Source organism: Oncorhynchus mykiss, chromosome 12 (genome assembly GCF_057628025.1).
Source record: "Oncorhynchus mykiss isolate SJ-2025 chromosome 12, ASM5762802v1, whole genome shotgun sequence".
NCBI classification, from domain to species: Eukaryota; Metazoa; Chordata; class Actinopteri; order Salmoniformes; family Salmonidae; genus Oncorhynchus; species Oncorhynchus mykiss.
Genome location: NC_143033.1, coordinates 72,950,453 through 72,964,241, shown reverse-complemented (window position 1 = coordinate 72,964,241; position 13,789 = coordinate 72,950,453). Strand labels below are relative to the sequence as shown.

Below are 13,789 nucleotides of genomic sequence, written 5' to 3'. Positions count from 1 at the left end.
TGCCAATTCTTGCACATTCATTGTTTCATTGTGTGAATTGCTTGCCCTTTGTTAATTTTGATAAATGCCCCATTACATGTGTAACCAGCAGGCCTAGTAAATGTACAGGCAATTCCCATTATTTAGTTACATTCATTTCTATGATTCATTTCTGGCTCTGTACATCTCGGGTTATTTTGCTCTAGGATTCCCACAAGCCTCACAATACTTGTTTGAAGGTAGCCCAGACACTTTAAAACAAACTTTGTTTAGATTTTTTTCACTATCTGTTTTTCCATGTATGAATCTGTTATTCAATTCAACGGGCCAATAGCAATAGCAGGCCAAATTCAACGTTTCATCAAATCATTTTAAAAAATATTTATCTTTGATACCTAAAGAGGTCCTAAAATTCCAAATCAAATAGCTAAATGATCCATGGTATGACCATCTTAAAACAATTCCATATGTTAGCTTAGTAGAGTGACATCCCAACGATTTCCAGAGGAGCAGGTGCAAAGTCTTATTTTTCTTCTAAAGGATTGGGTTGGCGGATCACATCCAACGTTTAGGTGCATACATCATCACCTACTGTACTGGTGTGTGAGGCCATTCACGGCCTACATAAATTTGATAGAGTACTACAATATTGGGAAACAGGAAAATTACCCTGCCAACTATTAGCCCTCTGTAAAAAAAAACACTACCCCATTCCACTATTTAACCCTGTCTAATCTACTGAGCAACGGTCTGAGAGAACAGAACACTACCACTCAACACCACATTCCTTCGTCTCATGCCCTCCTGCACACTTCTCACTTCTAAGGAATCTCCCCTCCTACACACTGCTGCAACATCCCCATAACTCCACAACTAAAACAATGTGGTATTTTTGGAACAAAATCTCTCACGGGATACCTTACACTTCCAAACTTGACCTTGTCGGGCAAAGACTCTACATCAAAACTCAGCAGGACAGACATTGTCTTCTCCATTTTCCCACGCTCTCCACCGGGTCTCCATCGCACCAAACAGCGGGTGTCACAGACACCGCAAATCTCCCATTTCAACTGATCCTCCTCAACACACTGCCATCCCTGTTAACACTCCTTTCTTTCTTGTCCCTAACTCCCTCTGGACTGAAGAAACACAATAAATCATCACCATTCCACTCCGAGTTACTTTCAACAGTCCCCAACCTCTTCTCCATCCAACCTGACACCACATATGGATTAGCCAAAATGCAAGGATCATTCACTCCGCAAATCTCAGTCCCACTGGGCCAGAATCATCATTTTCATCCTCGGGACGCTAGGCGGTCCTCGCCGCAGGTACTACATCCATAAACTCGTCAGGTTCCATCTCTGAGCTACTAGGGGACATATCCCTCTTTTCGCACTTGGCGCCAACCTCCCTCACCACACCACTGCCCTCTACACTCAGCTTCTTCTCAGTGGTTATCACTGCACTTGCCACCACAATTAATTCACCCTCACACTCTTCACGTTCACTTTCCTTCTCTAGCTCTTCCAAAAGTGCTGTGCAGTCCTGAATTCCATATTCCCTCAAAACCTAATCCACTTTTTATCCTTGCCCGCCATCTTCTTTCATCCTACCGCAATTCATCCCCAAACGGGGATCTCATCAGCAGCCACGTTCTCGATCATAATGCCAAATGTAGGGCTATGGCGCGCTCAACTGGTGTAAACGAGTACTCACAGGCAACGCTGATTTACTGACTGTAGTGGGATATCTCGTTGACAATGTAGTCTTTGTTTCAACTTCTCTGGACATTCCTTCCGGTGCGTCAATTCAACATGGCAGCGCCCGTTACTCTGGGAGGGATAGTGGAGCAAAACATCACTGAAACGGGACAAATATTACCAGAATCCACATCTGGAGAACTGAAAAGACCTCAGTTTGGAACCCGTTTCCTGACAGACCCACGTCAAGTTTTTCAACATAACGCATGGTTCGTATTTTAGCATGCATACTACTTGTGGCAGTACACACACATGGATAGCCCTTGATCATGATTCTCAGTTCCATTACATTACACAAGAGTCATTGGATGAAGGTGTCTTCTGTACATGGGTGTTTTGTTTAGAGCCCTAAGGCTTGGTCTGAACATTAACATGCATCGCTTGCTTTGGAATCATAAAAACATTATCTTTGATCTCAGGGAGAAATCATAAAAAAGGTTAAATTGATACACACCTTTGTATATAGGGTTAGGGTTTCCACACGGCCATATTTCCATGTTACAGCGCTTGTTTACGGAAAACTGTTTATTAGCCATCTGCGTCTTCGATCACCTGTGTGTAAATTTGCTTTTCAACAGGACATGTAAGGTCCTTGTACTATAAAGAGTAACTTTAGGCTCCATTAGTCTATTATTGGACTAACATATGGACAGAACATAACAGAACGAGGCCTGGGTAGCATGTCTTCCTCTTGGTTTCTAGTGGTGTTGGTGTCCCATTCACTTTCAGGGACAATGTGGAGTGGACAGAGGAGCAAGAGGCAGCTGCCAAGAAGAAGGTCCAGGAAAACAGTCAGCCCCTCCCTCAAGAGAAGCAAGGTTGGTTCTGAACCAGAATCTGGGCTTACAGGAGACATCCTCCTTTAAGCCCAGAAGCATCCATTCAACTTGCCATTCACCAGCTTTTCAAGCTTAATAATGTCAAAATTAATTTGGTACTTACCAAGGAAAGGAGTTTCACTGAGCAACTATCATAATTGCTGCCGTCCCAGACAGTATGTACTTCCAAGATAGGTCTAAATAAAAAGTTACAAGCAACCGAAAAAAAATCTGCTATCAGAGATCTGTATATAATGTCCCAACTGACTGATCCACAAATCACCTTGCATCACAAGTAGCAACTCATTATTATTTGAAGATCAGTCAGTCAGTCACAATTTACCCATGATACATTGCAGTTTTAATCCTCTTGAACATGGCCAATGCCTTTTCTGGAAATAATCTAAATATTGTTTTTGAGCAAGTGCGCATGCGCCAAATCCACCTCTTCTGCACCTCCTGCAATATTAGTAACATAATTAAAATACACCAAAGAAAGCCTTGAAATATGCTATCACTAAAAACGTACCCATATGATTTTTTTTTTCTCCCCAATTTCGTGATATGTAACAAAATGGGGATGAGGTAGTTGGATGGGCTATTTACAGATGGAATATGTACAGGTGCAATTATCTGTAAGCTGCTCTGACAGCTGATGGTTAAAGTTAGTGAGGGAGATATGAGTCTCCAGCTTCAGTGATTTTTGCATTTCGTTCCAGTCATTGGCAGCAGAGAACTGGAAGGAAAGGTGGCCAAAGTAGGAATTGGCTTTGGGGGTGACCAGTGAAATATACCTGCTGGAATATACAGTGGGGCAAAAAAGTATTTAGTCAGCCACCAATTGTGCAAGTTTTCCCACTTAAAAAGATGAGAGAGGCCTGTAATTTATAAATTATGGTGGAAATTCCTCATTCCCATTCCTCCATGCAGATCTCCTCTAGAGCAGTGATGTTTTGGGGTTGTTGCTGGGCAACACAGACGTTCAACTCCCCCCCAAAGATTTTCTATGGGGTTGAGATCTGGAGACTGGCTAGGCCACTCCAGGACCTTGAAATGCTTCTTGCGAAGCCACTCCTTCGTTGCCCGGGCGGTGTGTTTGGGATCATTGTCATGCTGAAAGACCCAGCCATGTTTCATCTTCAATGCCCTTGCTGATGGAAGGAGGTTTTCACTCAAAATCTCACGATACATGGCCCCATTCATTCTTTCCTTTACACGGATCAGTCGTCCTGGTCCCTTTGCAGAAAAACAGTCCCAAAGCATGATGTTTCCACCCCCATGCTTCACAGTAGGTATGGTGTTCTTTGGATGCAACTCAGCATTCTTTGTCCTCCAAACACAACGAGTTGAGTTTTTACCAAAAAGTTATATTTTGGTTTCATCTGACCATATGATATTCTCCCAATCTTCTTCTGGATCATCCAAATGCTCTCTAGCAAACTTCAGACGGGCCTGGAAATGTACTGGCTTAAGCAGGGGAACACGTCTGGCACTGCAGGATTTGAGTCCCTGGCGGCGTAGTGTGTTACTGATGGTAGGCTTTGTTACTTTGGTCCCAGCTCTCTGCAGGTCATTCACCAGGTCCCCCTGTGTGGTTCTGGGATTTGTGATCATTTTGACCCCACAGGGTGAGATCTTGCGTGGAGCCAGATCGAGGGAGATTATCAGTGGTCTTGTATGTCTTCCATTTCCTAATAATTGCTCCCACAGTTGATTTCTTCAAACCAAGCTGCTTACCTGTTGCAGATTCAGTCTTCCCAGCCTGGTGCAGGTCTACAATTTTGTTTCTGGTGTCCTTTGACAGCTCTTTGGTCTTGGCCATAGTGGAGTTTGGAGTGTGACTGTTTGAGGTTGTGGACAGGTGTCTTTTATACTGATAACAAATTCAAACAGGTGCCATTAATACAGGTAACGAGTGGAGGACAGAGGAGCCTCTTAAAGAAGAAGTTACAGGTCTGTGAGAGCCAGAAATCTTGCTTGTTTGTAGGTGACCAAATACTTATTTTCCACCATAATTTGCAAATAAATTCATCAAAAATCCTACAATGTGATTTTCTGGATTTTTTCTCTCTCATTTTGTCTGTCATAGTTGAAGTGTACCTATGATGAAAATTACAGGCCTCTCTCATCTTTTTAAGTGGGACAATTGGTGGCTGACTAAATACTTTTTTGCCCCACTGTACCTGTGCTACTGGTGGGTGCTACTATGGTGACCAGTGAGCTGAGATAAGGCGGGGCTTTACCTAGCAAAGACTTATAGATGACCTGGAGCCAGTTGGTTTGGCGTCGAATACGAAGTAAGGGCCAGCCAACGAGAGCATACAGGTCGCAGTGGTGGGTAGTATATGGGGCTTCGGTGACAAAACGGATGGCAGTGTGATAGACTGCATTCAATTTGCTGAGTAGAGTGTTGGAGGCTATTTTGTAAATGACAACGCCGAAGTCAAGGATCGGTAGGATAGTCAGTTTTACGAGGGTATGTTTGGCAGCATGAGTGAAGGATGCTTTGTTGCAAAATAGGAAGCTGATTCTAGATTTAATTTTGGATTGGAGATGCTTAATGTGAGTCTGGAAGGAGAGTTTACAGTCTAACCAGACACCCAGGTATTTGTAGTTGTCCACGTATTCTAAGTCAGAGCCGTCCAGAGTAGTGATGCTGGACGGGAGAGCAGGTGCGGGCAGCGATCGATTGAAAAGCATGCATTTTGTTTTACTTGCGTTTAAGAGCAGTTGGAGGCCACGGAAGGAGAGTTGTATGGCATTGAAGCTCGTCTGGAGGTTAGTTAACATAGTGTCCAAGGAGGGGCCAGAAGTATACAGAACGGTGTCGTCTGCGTAGAGGTGGATCAGAGAATCACCAGCAGCAAGAGCAGCATCATTGATGTATACAGAAAAGAGAGTCCGCCGGAGAATTGAACCCTGTGGCACCCCCATAGAGACTGTCAGAGGTCCAGACAACTTAAAGAAACATTGCTTGATGTACAGTGTCGATCAATGCGGAACAATCTAATATTCTCAGGGGTACTGGAGAATGACAACAGCAGAGGCTGTGAGGACACAGTCCGAGACTTTATGTCAACTCAACTGAAACTGCCCACGGATGTTGTGCGTAATGCCACTTTCTCCAGAGTCCATAGAATAGGTAAGGCCTCTGGAAATAGGCCACGGGCTATTATTGCATGTTTTGATAAATTTAAGCAAAAGGAAATGACGAAGAACATGGGAAGAGAACTCAGAAACACTGATTTTGGAATTAATGATCACTTCCCCACCGAGATCAATGAAAGGAGAAAAAACTATATCCCATCATGAAGGAAAAGCGTTGCCTGAATCAACGAGTCTCCATGGTGATGGATAAACTTTATATCAACGGGCAATTGTATCAGGACTCTAGAGTAACTCCCTGGTTATTTTAATGTAATGTTTAAAACTGAGTTTGTGTGTTGTAGTGTATCATGACAACTTCAACTATAACGAATACATGCTATATTGATCTCCACTTGATAAGGAAAGGGCTGCATATAGCTCTGGTTAATGTATGTAGCCTTCCTAACAAAATACATGAGGTTTTTAACTTGGTCAACATAAATAATATTCATATTTTGGCTTGGACCGAAATGCATTTAGATGCATCTGTAAATGATGGGCAAATGAACATTCAAGGATATAGTCTACTGAGAAGGGACAGGAATAGGAATGGTGGGGGTGTTGCACTGTATATTCAGAATCATATACCTTTTAAGAGGAGGGATGACCTTAATGTAGGTCAAATAGAGGCACAATGGGCTCAAGGACATCTGCCTCACCAGGCACCCATATTGGTAGAATGTGTGTATAGGACACCGTAGAGCTAGGAGGTCTATCTGGATGACTTATGTACTGGATTTGACCAGGCCACAGATAGCAACAGAGATGTATTTATCTTGGGTGATTTTAATATAAATTGGAAGGATCACAATAATTAGAATAGAACAAAATTGATGAGATATGCTAAGAACTGTGGTTTGAAACAAATGGTTAATGATACTACTAGGTCTTCAATTGAGTTGGGTCATCGTTCAGACACGTGCATTGACCTGATTTTCTGTAATATACCATTGCAATGCTTAAAAGCCAGATCAATGCCAGTGGGCTGGACAGACCATAATATTGTGACCATAACCATGAACACCAAGGTTCCAAAGAAACACCCTAGGATTGTGGTCAAAATACATTTTAAAACATTTAATCATGAGTTATTTCTAAATGATTTGGCTGCTGTACCCTGGGAGCTGATTTATCTAGAGGATGATTTAAATCACGCTACAGAATGTTTTATTGATTTGCTCATGGAGGTAATGGACCATCATGCCCCTATAAGAAAGAGTACAGCTGGTGCCCGTCCATCTCCATGGATTAATGATGAACTGGGTGAGGCTTTTTCTCAAAGAAATATGGCAAAAGTCTTAGCAGCCAAGTCCAAATTAGAAATTGATGAACAGAATTATAGAACATTACGTAATATGCAGTTAAATTGAATCGAAGGGGAAAAAAATATTTTACAACAATGCTTTTATTTATTGTAAAAATGAGTCTAAAAAGGTATGGAACACAGTTAAGGGCTTACTTGCTACATCTTATCTCATCATGCCCATCCAGTGTGGAGATTGACGGGAGAATAATAACAAAACCAGTTGATATTGCCAATCATTTTGCAGATTTTTTTACACAGAAAATGTAATCACTGAGCAACAATGTAGACATACATTCTTCCAAACAAGCTATTGTCCAATGGATTGATGATCATATTATGAGCAATAAGATCTGCTCTTTTAGTCTACAAACGGTGTCAGTGGAAGAGGTGTTAAACCTATTGAAGTCATTACCTGATGGTAAATCTACAGGTTATAGTCTTATGGACAATTTTTTGCTTCGCTGTGCTGCTCCCCAGATTGCAGTTCCACTGAGATACATATTTAATTGGTCACTGGAAAAGGGGATGTTTGCAAATGTATGGAAGCATGCGAAACTGTGTCCTATTCCGAAAGACTGCAAAGAACCCATTACTCCTGCTAATAGTCGACCAATTAGTCTACTCCCTACACTCAGTAAGATATTGGAGGGTATTGTGAGTAGTCAAATGTGGGAGTACATGGAAAAGAATGATCTGATTACAGCCAATCAGTATGCTTATCGCAAAAACCATTCCACTGCATTGGTTGACATGACTGGTCAGTGGCTCAATGCTATAGATAATGGCAAATGTGTAGGTGTACTATTTTTAGATTTCAGTGCAGCATTTGATTTCGTGGATCATGAAATAATTTTGACCAAATTAATGCATTATGGTTTTAAGGAGGTAGCATTGAATTTGGTACAGTCATATCTAACTGACAGGAAACAGTCCACCTATATCAATGGTTAATTTTCTTCCCCTAATGTGTTAAACTGTGGAATACCGCAGGGCAGCTGCCTTGGGCCACTTCTTTATTTAATATATACCAACGACCTTCCCTATGCCTTGGTTGAAACTCAATCTACTATATTTGCAGATGATACTACAATTTATGCAGCAAGACAATTGGTTCAACAGGTACAGCAGGCTTTACAAGGAGATTTGGAGAATATCAGGAAGTGGGTTTGCCAAAATAAACTTGTTTTAAACACCAAGAAAACCAAAGTTATGTTGGACTGTTCAACTAGGAAAAGGCCAAAACAGCATGGGATACAATTAAGTATGGGAGGAGTACAGATTTAAGAAGTGGCAGAAACCAAACTATTGGGAGTGCAGCTAGACAACTGCTTATCATGGTCTTCTCAAATAACTAATCTATGTAAAAAAAAATATATATTAAAACAGCATGCATTAATTGAGAGTCAGGTGAACTACTGTTCGGTGGTCTGGGGAAATGCATCATCAAGTGAAGTTAGAAGACTGCAGAATGCACAGAATAAAGCAGCAAGGATTGTTTTAAGGTGGAGATATGGTTCTTCTGTTGCAGTCATGCAACAGAAGTGTTCTTGGTAGGTCATCAATCGACAAGGTAATTGAAAAAAACATGCTTATTTTATTTTATAATGTACATCATTTAAAATGGCCAAGTTCTATTCACAACGGTATTCAGTTGGTAAGAGACAGACATTCCGTAAATACTAGGAATAGATTGTCCACCATCTATGCGTTATCCAGACAGAAAAGAGAAATAGGCAAAATAACATTTCGATTTAGAGTAATACAGAAATGGAATAAAATAACTGAGCAAACTAGAAACTTTTCAAAAAATAAATTTAAACATTATTTTAAAACAATTTAAATATAGTATATAGAAATGTTGTGGGATTATAGTAGATGAAGAATCAATATTTTTTTAGATTGAGTATTTATTGGGTCATTATGCTAGTATTATGTATGATTGTAATAGTGTGTTATATGTGAAAGTGTGTTTGTATTATAAATTGTATTTGAATGTTTAAGTACTCTTGGAAGATTAGTCCAAATGGGGACTAAAAGAGATCCAAATCAAAATCAAACAGACTCCAACCTCTCCACAATGGCCAAGACCAGAGAGCTGTGTAAGGACATCAGGGCTAAATTGTAGACCTACACAGGGCTGGGAAGGACTACAGGACAATAGGCAAGCAGCTTGGTGAGAAGGCAACAACTGTTGGCGCAATTATTAGAAAATGGAAGAAGTTCAAGATGACGGTCAATCACCCTCGGTCTGGGGCTCCATGCAAGATCTCACCACGTGGGGCATCAATGATCATGAGGAAGGTGAGGGATCAGCCCAGAACTACACGGCAGGACCTGGTCAATGACCTGAAGAGAGCTGGGACCACAGTCTCAAAGAAAACCATTAGTAACACACTACGCCGTCATGGATTAAAATCCTGCAGCGCACGCAAGGTCCCCCTGCTCAAGCCAGCGCATGTCCAGGCCCGTCTGAAGTTTGCCAATGACCATCTGGATGATCCAGAGGATGAATGGGAGAAGGTCATGTGGTCTGATGAGACAAAAATAGAGCTTTTTGGTCTAAACTCCTGTTTGGAGGAAGAAGAAGGATGAGTACAACCCCAAGAACACCATCCCAACCGTGAAGCATGGAGGTGGAAACATCATTCTTTGGGGATGCTTTTCTGCAAAGGGGACAGGACGACTGCACCGTATTGAGGGGAGGATGAATGTGGCCATGTATCGCGAGATCTTGGCCAACAACCTCCTTCCCTCAGTAAGAGCATTGAAGATGGGTCGTGGCTGGGTCTTCCAGCATGACAACGACCCGAAACACACAGCCAGGGCAACTAAGGAGTGGCTCCATAAGAAGCATCTCAAGGTCCTGGAGTGGCCTAGCCAGTCTCCAGACCTGAACCCAATAGAAAATCTTTGGAGGGAGCTGAAAGTCCATATTGCCAAGCGACAGCCCCGAAACCTGAAGGATCTGGAGAAGGTCTGTATGGAGGAGTGGGCCAAAATCCCTGCTGCAGTGTGTGCAAACCTGGTCAAGAACTACAGGAAACGTATGATCTCTGTAATTGCAAACAAAGGTTTCTGTACCAAATATTAATTTCTGCTTTTCTGATGTATCAAATATTTATGTCATGCAATAAAATGCAAATTAATTACTTAAAAATCATACAATGTGATTTTCTGGATTTTTGTTTAGGATTATGTCTCACACAGTTGAAGTGTACCCATGATAAAAATTACAGACCTCTACATGCTTTGTAAGTAGGAAAACCTGCAAAATCAGCAGTGTATCAAATACTTGTTCTCCCCACTGTAGGTCTGTAACAGTTTGGGTCTAGAGTGTCTCCTCTGAAGATGGGGTTGACCGCGGCAGCTTTCCAATCTTTGGGGATCTCAGATGATACGAAAGAGGTTTAACAGGCTAGTGATAGGGGTTGCAACAATTGCGCGGATAATTTTAGAAATATAGTTCCAGATTGTCTAGCCCAGCTGATTTGTAGGGGTCCAGATTTTGCATCTCTTTCAGAACATCAGCTATCTGGATTTGCATGAAGGAGAAATGGGGGAGGCTTGGGAAAGTTGCTGTGGCAGTCCGAAGGACTACTCGGGGTTTGGCGGATGCCAGGAAAATGCTACCTGCCTGAAAGCATAGTGCCAACTGTAAAGTTTGGTGGAGGATGAATATTGGTCTGGGGCTGTTTCTCATGGTTCAGGCTAGGCCCCTTAATTCTATTGAATGGAAATCTGAACGCTACAGCATACAATTACATTCCAGACGATTCTGTGCTTCCAACTTTGATGCAACAGTTTGGAGAAGGCCCTTTCCTGTTTCAGCATGACAATGCCCCTGTGCACAAAGTGAGGTCTATACAGAAATGGTTTGTCAGAATCGATGTGGAAGACCTTGACTAGCCTGCACAGGGCTCTGACCTCAACCCTATCGATCACCTGTAGGATGAATTGGAACGCTGACTGCGAGCCAGGCCTAATCGCCCAACATCAGTGCCCGACCTCACTAATGCTCTTGTGGCTGAATGGAAGCAAGTCCCCGCAGCAATGTTCCAACATCTAGTGGACAGCCTTCCCAGAAGAGTGGAGGTTGTTATAGCAGCAAAGGGGGGGACCAACTCCATGTTAATGCCCGTGATTTTGGAATGAGAGGTTTGCTGAGCAGGTGTCCACATACTTTTGGTCATGTAGTGTTAGTACCAGAACGAGATATAGTATATGTGGTAGTCAATTTGCATCTCTTCCACTCGTTTCAACAGAGGACTTTGACTGCAGGGCGAACGAGTACTGGAATGAATTCTACACCATCCATGAGAATCGCTTCTTCAAAGACCGCCACTGGCTCTTCACAGAGTTCCCTGAGCTGGCCCCACAGTGTCGTCTCAACCAGGACTCCTGTATTGGGGACCATAGAGCTGAGGACAGTGAACCACATGGTCTCGAACAGAGTCAGGGCCAAACCAGTACAGTCGCCCCTCTGGCCACTGTAGATGGTGACTTCCCTGGATCCAGTGCCATGTATCGCATACTGGAGGTGAGGAATATTGAATCATAGTATGACTGCAGTATATGTTAGCTTGACTGCCAGTCTGTTTGTGTAATGCCAACTCATTGTCACTCATTGTAATGTCAAACATGTTTGTCGTAAGAATGAGCAATAGAGTTGGCAAGAGCACAAACAGATATGGGACCAGCTAAGTACATGTAGCCCTCAGGCATATTGTAGGCTAACCTATGCCCTTTTTTGATTCAATAGGTTGGCTGTGGTGTTGGCAACACCGTCTTTCCCATTCTGAAGACCAACAAGTGAGTGGTGGTTGGGACCACATGTATTGATCAGTCCCATTATGCAGTATGCAGCCTGATCAGTTTGACTTTGTATAGTAGCTACTACCCTCTTCGTATGCACATGCTGTATATCTGCTATTCAGATCTCAATATGTATTAGATGCAACCCTGTTCGCACCTCCATGTTGCGTGACCCTGTCTTCTTTGTGTGTGACAGTGACCCTGGGCTGTTTGTCTACTGCTGTGATTTCTCCAGCACCGCTGTAGAGCTGGTCAAGGTGAGAAGGAGAAATGCTTGATAGATGATGTCATTAGTTGGCTGATAAATAGATTTATTCATCTTGTCCCTTTCACTACCAGGCTAATTCAGAGTATGACCCCGGGCGCTGCTATGCCTTTGTTCATGACCTGGGTGATGAGGGAGCTATTTACCCTGTCCCAGACGCCAGCATGGAAGTTATAGTGCTCATCTTCGTGCTCTCAGCCCTGCATCCTGACAAGTAAGCCGCCCCTGTGTGACGTGTTTGAGTGTGGCAACAATCAAGTGTGGGTGCGTGTATGTGTGACTGCATGTGTGTGATAGGGAAAATTAAGTGCCATCAAATTCCCATGTCTTTCTTTTTCTCTGTCAGGATGCAAGCCTCCATCAGCAGACTGGCTCGGCTGCTGAAGCCTGGAGGAGTGCTGCTGCTCAGGGACTATGGGCGCTATGACATGGCACAGCTACGCTTCAAGAAAGGTTAGTTACCATAGGCACTCATGCGTGGGACTGTGTGGGATCAAATCAAATTGTATTGGTCACATACACATATTTAGCAGATGTTATTGCAGTTGTAGCAAAATGCTTATAAATTGTGATTAGCAATATGTACATGTTTTGGGGAAAATCTGTTGAATGTGTTCCTTTTTCAGGAAGGTGCTTGTCAGATAACTTTTATGTCCGGGGTGATGGAACACGAGTCTATTTCTTCACACAAGGTAATGAATCAAATCAAAAGGCTAGTATGTACTGCTTTTTAACAGTGGTCATTTGCAAGTCAGTTTTTAAAAATGTATTTCTTATTGAACCTTTTATTTATCTAAGCACCTGGGGGAACCTAGAGCTGTGCAGACGAATGGCTGAGGGAACCCAATAGCAAAACATGACTAATGCTTTACACACACACATCACCCCTCAATCCATCTCCATAGTGTCCATCATTACAATGGTCTCATGGAGGTATCCCAATTCTATACCTCCCTCCCAGGGGCTGCAGTCCCACATCTACCTCAGACACTAGACACTTTCTGTTTTTTTTTTGTGTATTATATCTCCATGACATCTCTCTCCAGATGAGCTACATGACTACTTCAGTGAAGCAGGTCTGGAGAAGGTCCAGAACATGGTGGACCGGCGGCTGCAGGTGAACAGAGGCAAGCAGCTGACCATGTACCGTGTCTGGATCCAATGCAAGTACCGCAAGCCTCATACTCAACCACCAGAGACACAGGAGTGAGCCAGGAACAGCAGAGAGAACACTGTGGCTTATCATTGAACTAGTGTCTGAGGTAGATGTGGGACTGCAGCCCCTGGGAGGGAGGGATAGAATTGGGATACCTCCATGAGACCATTGTGATGATGGACACTATGGAGATGGATTGAGGGGTGATGTGTGTGCAAAGCATTAGACATGTTTTTCTATTGGGTTCCCTCAGCCATTTGTCTTCACAGCTCTGGTTTCCCCCAGGTGCTTTTTGATAATGAATCTCTGACTGGTGGACATGACTCAGAAACAGAATATAGAGAAGGCTGATGAGCTAATGAAACCTGAACAAATGTCTGGAAACCCAATATTCTAATGTTTACATTCAACAGACTGTTTGCCATAATCCATTATTTTAGATAAATTGCGCTGTAGGAGTAAACTTTTTTTTTTTTACATTCACCACTTCAAAATGATTAAAAAACCTTGTGTAAACCCATCATTGTGACATGATTCCTTTCT

The 13,789-nt window shown here is 42.7% G+C and overlaps 1 protein-coding gene across 1 annotated transcript; it reads left to right on the top strand.

Annotated features, from left to right (window-relative positions):
* The first annotated feature begins 1,695 nt into the window (after positions 1-1,695).
* Positions 1,696-13,766, top strand: LOC149979366 (tRNA N(3)-cytidine methyltransferase METTL2-like). The gene is made up of 9 exons (XM_090193235.1): positions 1,696-1,951; positions 2,472-2,560; positions 11,276-11,550; positions 11,773-11,822; positions 12,022-12,082; positions 12,165-12,304; positions 12,437-12,543; positions 12,717-12,782; positions 13,137-13,766. The coding sequence occupies exons 1-9, from the start codon at positions 1,797-1,799 to the stop codon at positions 13,298-13,300; spliced, it is 1,107 nt and encodes a 368-aa protein (XP_090049361.1). The 5' UTR covers positions 1,696-1,796; the 3' UTR covers positions 13,301-13,766.
* The last annotated feature ends 23 nt before the right edge of the window (positions 13,767-13,789 follow it).

Coding starts and splice junctions, on each gene's coding strand:
- LOC149979366 (XM_090193235.1), top strand. CDS start 1,797: ATGGCAGCGCCCGTTACTCTGGGAGGGATAGTGGAGCAAAACATCACT. Junction 2,561..11,275: donor CCTCCCTCAAGAGAAGCAAG/GTTGGTTCTGAA, acceptor TCGTTTCAACAG/AGGACTTTGACTGCAGGGCG. Junction 12,305..12,436: donor TCAGCCCTGCATCCTGACAA/GTAAGCCGCCCC, acceptor TTTCTCTGTCAG/GATGCAAGCCTCCATCAGCA.